We start from the raw sequence: 5424 nt of genomic DNA, 5'->3' as shown, positions 1-5424 counted from the left end.
GAGGGAGCACCCAGATGCACCCCAGGCACCGGGTCCCTGGCAGCTTCCCAGGGAAGCAGGGAGTGACCGGTGAGCTGGGGGCTCACATCCCACTGAGCCTCCCCAGCTGACTGCCGCCCTCGCTCCCCCAGAATGCAACGCCACCTACCAGTTCACCTGCAAGAACAAGTTCTGCAAGCCCCTCTTCTGGGTGTGCGACACCGTGAACGACTGCGGGGACAACAGCGACGAGCTGGAGTGCAGTGAGTGCCCGTGGGGGGCTGCCCGGGGTGGGGCCCGGCTCCCTGCCGTCCACTCAGGGGGGACTTGGACCCCTGACAGTGCTTTCTGCTTCCCAGGTTGTCCAGATAAGAGCTTCAAGTGTGGCAACGGGAAGTGCATCCCCGAGAGCCAGCGATGTGATGGGAAGGACAACTGTGGGGACGGGTCCGATGAGGCCAAGTGCAGCGGCGGTAAGGCCTGGCCCCACCCTCCGACCTTTAGGGGGTTCCCCCTGCTCCCGGGAAGCTGCCCAAGCACACTCACATGCAGTGCTTACAGAGCTTAATAAACACAAACTGCCTTCTTGACTCAAGGGCATCCACAGAGGGAGAACCTTCCAGAACGTGGAGGACCCTGGGCAGGGTTGGAAGGACAGTGGATGGTGGCGTGGCGGGTGGGCCGGGCCTGAGTGGGGGGCGCAGATGGCTGGATGGCAGGCCGCTGAGGAGGTCCCCAGTGGAACTGACTTTCTCCCCATGTCCTGCTCCCCACGCAGGGACTGTCGTCGCCTGCACCAAACACACCTACCGCTGCCACAACGGGCTCTGCTTGAGCAAGACCAACCCCGAGTGTGACGGGAAGAAGGACTGTAGCGACGGCTCGGATGAGAAGAACTGCGGTGAGCGGGCCCGCCCGCGGGCACAGGGGGTTCACTGTGCGGGCACAGACAGAGGCTCCCATTTCTGTCCTGGCTGCTGCCCGGAGGAAAGGATGACCTTGCCGACTTGTTGACTGGCACGAGGGCACTGCCCCAGGGGCGTGCTCTGGCCCGGGAGGCAAGGCCCAGGGCAGCCAGCAGCTCAGTTGTCCTGGTCCCGGCGGGGGTGCTGGGCTGGCCTCTGCTCTGGACCCGGCTTTCCTGTCCTGCCCCGGGGGAGGGGGCACAGTTTCCCCAGCCCTCACCAGTGTTTGCCCGCACCCCACCCCATGCTGTAATTTGCAGTCTCCTGTGTGTGTGCCAGAAGCCCTGGTCCAAGTTATATCTGAGCATAGCAGCTGTTCTCTGACTTCATGTCACCCGCCCGTGCTCCCTCTGAGCTGTGTCTTCAGGGTTTGCCAGGGAAATCTAGGCAAATGGCACCCCTGGGAATCTAAGCAAACCAGCAGGTGTCTGCAGGTGCCCGAATGCATTTGTGCAGGGAGGGGGCGAGGCTGGGGGGATGTGAGGGTATTGACCTTGGGAGCAGGGAAGGGCCCCCGTGGAAGTCAGTGGGTCCAAGGCTCAGTTCCTCGCTCATAGGTTCTGTCATGCCACAATGGCACCAGCAGTGCTATGCCCACTTCGAGGCGACCGCCCCCCGTGGGCTCTCCCTGAGCCTGCGGCAGGGCCTGGAGCTGGCACCCACCCTAACTCCCTGCCCTTCCTTCGGGTTCCGCCCCTCGCAGACTGCGGGCTGCGGGCCTTCAGCAGGCAGTCCCGGGTGGTCGGAGGCAAGGATGCGGAAGAAGGCGAGTGGCCCTGGCAGGTGAGCCTGCACGGGCTGGGCCAGGGCCACCTGTGCGGGGCCTCGCTCATCTCCCCCAGCTGGATGGTGTCCGCCGCGCACTGCTTCGCCGACGACCGAGGATTCAAGTGAGCCACGGGGTGGGGGTGACGGGGTTCTGGGAGGTCTGTGTCTGAGTCATGAAGGGGGGCTAGCGCTGGGGTCGGGCCAGGCTGGAGGGCGCAGACACCCAGGAGTCGGCTACTCACAGCAATAATGAATACAGACGTCTCGTAGGGGCTCCCTCTCAGGCAAGCACCACCTAAGTGTCTTCCAACGACCCGGCCAGGCAGGTCTGCTCACATGGCATTTTACAGAAACGTAGGTGCAGGGGGGTAAGCACGTTTGCTCAGGGTTGCCCAGGTACCGAGTGGCAGAGCGAGACCCAGGCCCAGGTGTGTGGACCCACAGCCTGCTGGGCCATCGCTGCACTTAACGGGCTCCCCGGGACTTGCTCAGACCAGCCGAGCAGCGACAGGCAGGTGACCACGGGCAGGTATTCACACTCCCGGGCCTCAGGCTTCTGGGTGGCACTGGGAGTTCATATCCTTAGATAGTGAGGATTAAACATGAAGTGCTGGGCTCTGCGTCTGCACACAGTAGGTGTTCGGCACGTGGTAACCGCAGGTGCAGGGCAGCCTCGATCCCAGCACCGGGACGGTCACTAAGAAGGGTTGTCTTGGGGTCTCAGGACGGCTGGCCAGCGGCTTCAGGAGGGAGTCTAGGGGACAGCTTGCTCCTGGCGCTGCGGGCACAGGGCACAGACATTCCCACGCTCCCGGTGTTCCCACACTGTGAGCTTGTGCTGCTCCGCCACACACTCCGCGAGGCACCCGAGCTGCCAGGGAGAGGGCAGCCATGGGCTTCCCGAGGGACAGGGCCTGTGGCACCACGGAGTTCCCAGGCGCAGATGTGGGCATGGCCAGACGGCACGTGGGTGGAGGGAATGGAGCCGGCACTGTGGTCCCTGGGGCCTTGCTGGGCAATGTTGACTCGTGCACCTGGCTGAGGGCACAGGTTGCTGGTTTGGATCATCCGTGACTTGTTAGCTGTGTGATCTTGGGTGAGCAAGTTACTTAGCCCCTTTGTGCGTGAGTCCTCATCTGAGAATGGGCGGCCCCACCTGGAAGGGCTGTTCGGGAGAGAAAATGACATGACCTGTGGATCTAGAGGAATTCTTGGAGAGCGGTCAGCCCCGTCCGACTGTTGACCTCCCCCAGGGTCCTCTCCCACACCAGAGCAGTCACCGGGACCTCGGTGCCACACCTCCCGGCTGGCTTCTGTTACTGGTAGGTGTGACCTGGAATAGGTAGAGACGAGCTTGGCTCAGACCGTCCTCAGCTGGGTACCATGTCTTTAGAGGGAAGACGTTGTGGCTGGAGTTGGGGTTGCTGGGTGAGTGGGCCTGGCTGGTGCAGGGGTGCAGAGTCTTGGGGCACAGGGCTCCGCAGCAGCACAGGGCTGACAGAGGGACGTCCATGGCAGGTGATGGGACCCCAGGAAGATGGAGCCAGAGGGGACGGGGGACTCCCCTCCTCCCCGGCCCTGTGGTATCCTTCCATCCGCAGGCCCTGGCCTCCTCCGTATCCCGGGAGCTGCTCTGCCCTTTCCCACTCACAGGGCCTCCGCCTCAGCGCCCCGGCCCAGGTGGCTGCAGCAGCCCTGCCCGATCTTGTCGCTTCCTCTGAGCACTTCCAGGCTGTACTCCCCAGTGCCAGAGCGGTCTTTCCAATGAGCTACCCTGATCCTGTCAACCCTTCCTTATATGCCAGCCGTGGCTTGCAGGGTGGCGTAGAAATGCCGCAGCGTCACCGACACTCCACACCGTCAGGACTCTTCAACCTCAGCCGCCTGTCCTGGCCTCACACTGTCCATATGTTCAATTTGGGGGGCATCCTACACATTCCAGCCGAGCAGCGACAGGCAGGTGACCACGGGCGGGTATTCACACTCCCGGGCCTCAGGCTTCTCGGTGGCACTGGGAGTTCGTATCTTCAGATGGTGAAGATAAAACATGAAATGCTGGGCTCTGCATCTGCGCACAGTATATTTTATTGATTTCAGAGAGGAAGGGAGAGGCAGAGCTAGAAACATCAATGATGAGAGAGAATCATTGATCAGCTGCCTCCTGCACGCCCCACACTGGGGATCAAGCCTACAACCCAGGCATGTGCCCTGACCGGGAATTGAACCGTGACCTCCTGGTTCCTAGGTTGACGCTCAACCACTGAGCCACGCCGGGCCCTCTTTGCTCTCTCTCTGAATATTCTGCTTTCTCCCCACCTGTCGATCTGACCAAGTCTTATTAGGTCTCCAAGGCCTGGTCCATGACCCGCTCCCTGTCCCGCCTCCCGCCTCCACTCCACGCTCTCCTGTAGGGTCTGCCCCCCCCTCTGAGGGACATTTCGAGCACTGTTTCGTGGCCGTTCTCCTGGGTCCCTCCCCACGTTCACTGTGAACTCAAAGACTCGGTCTAGAGCAATTCCTAGAACATCAGAGAAGCCCAATAATTATTGAGTAAAGAAGTAGATGAATGGATGAGGACATGGTTGACTATGAGGATGACGGGGGGCGGGGGGAGTTAGAAAGGGCGAGGCAGAATTAGCGGGGGATGTGGAATGCCAGTCGGTGAGGTGAGGCTGACTGGGTAGGTCTGGGGACTCAGGTTAGGTTGTCGTATGACAAAGAGGTTAGGGAGCTGTTATCTGGCAGCAACAGATTAGAGTGAAACCAGAGGCCAAAAGGTCTGTGTGGAGGCTGGCACTTCAGTCTGGGTGTGAGACTCCGTAGGGAGGGGCGGCAAGGATGGAGGGTGGGGGTGGGGTGGGTGCTGAGTCAGCAGACGGCTGCCGGACCTGGCTCTGGGCAGGGCTCTGGGAAGGGACAGGGTGACGGGCACCGGAGGGTGAGTCTGCAGGGCTGGGTTGAGGAGCCTCCTGACTTCCTCAGAGGTTTGAGATCATATGCGTTTTCGGTTTTAAAGACCTATTTCCCCAGTTTTTTATTTTGAAAAAAAAAAAAAATTCAAACCTACAACAAAGTTGCGAGTACCATGAAAGAATAAAAAGTACAGTGGACTCCCTCATATCCTTTATCTGTTTCACTAATTGTTGAATTTTACCACATTTGTTTTAGTTTTATCTCTTCGCGCCTGCCCGTGCACACACGTTTTGTTTTAAACTTCACGTTATATTTTATTTCCTATTTTTTTATTGATTTCAGAGGGGAAGGGAGAGGGAGAGAGAGATAGAAACGTCACTGATGAGAGAGAATCATTGGCTGGCTGCCTTCGGCACGCCCCACACTGGGAATCGAACCGTGACCTCCTGGTTCATAGGTTCGTGCTCAACCACTGAGCCACGCCGGGCAGGCCTCATTGGTTTTCTTTAGTCTCTTTTAAGTCTGAAACAGCTCCCCCAAGCCCTTAATTTTTGGTCTATGTTGGCATTGCATTTTTTAAAAGTCCCGCCCAGTTATTGACTGTCTCTCAATTTGGATTTTTCTGATTGTTGTTTCTCGATTAGAGTTCAGTTACACGTTTTTGTAGGAAATACTGCCTTGGTGATATTGTGTCCTCAGGAAGCAGACGGTATCCGACTGGGAGGAAAGTTGGATTACATGGTGTCCCTGGGTTTCCCCACCCAGAGGTACTTCCCCCCCGGGGCTGTGAATAAGTAAT

At 59.1% G+C, this 5424-nt stretch overlaps 1 protein-coding gene across 1 annotated transcript in view; it reads left to right on the top strand.

The window, feature by feature from the left end:
* Positions 1 to 5424, top strand: part of ST14 (suppression of tumorigenicity 14) — a 33246-nt gene that overhangs the window by 24567 nt on the left and 3255 nt on the right. Inside the window, exons 13-16 of the mRNA XM_015571328.1 lie at positions 132 to 242; positions 339 to 452; positions 758 to 880; positions 1648 to 1837. Coding sequence (XP_015426814.1) covers positions 132 to 242; positions 339 to 452; positions 758 to 880; positions 1648 to 1837 — 538 coding nt within the window. The remainder of the gene's footprint in view (positions 1 to 131; positions 243 to 338; positions 453 to 757; positions 881 to 1647; positions 1838 to 5424) is intronic.

This window comes from Myotis davidii, unplaced genomic scaffold, assembly GCF_000327345.1.
Source record: "Myotis davidii unplaced genomic scaffold, ASM32734v1 scaffold148, whole genome shotgun sequence".
NCBI lineage: Eukaryota > Metazoa > Chordata > Mammalia > Chiroptera > Vespertilionidae > Myotis > Myotis davidii.
The sequence above is the reverse complement of the archived record's forward strand: the minus strand, read 5'-3'. Positions and strand labels throughout refer to the sequence as shown.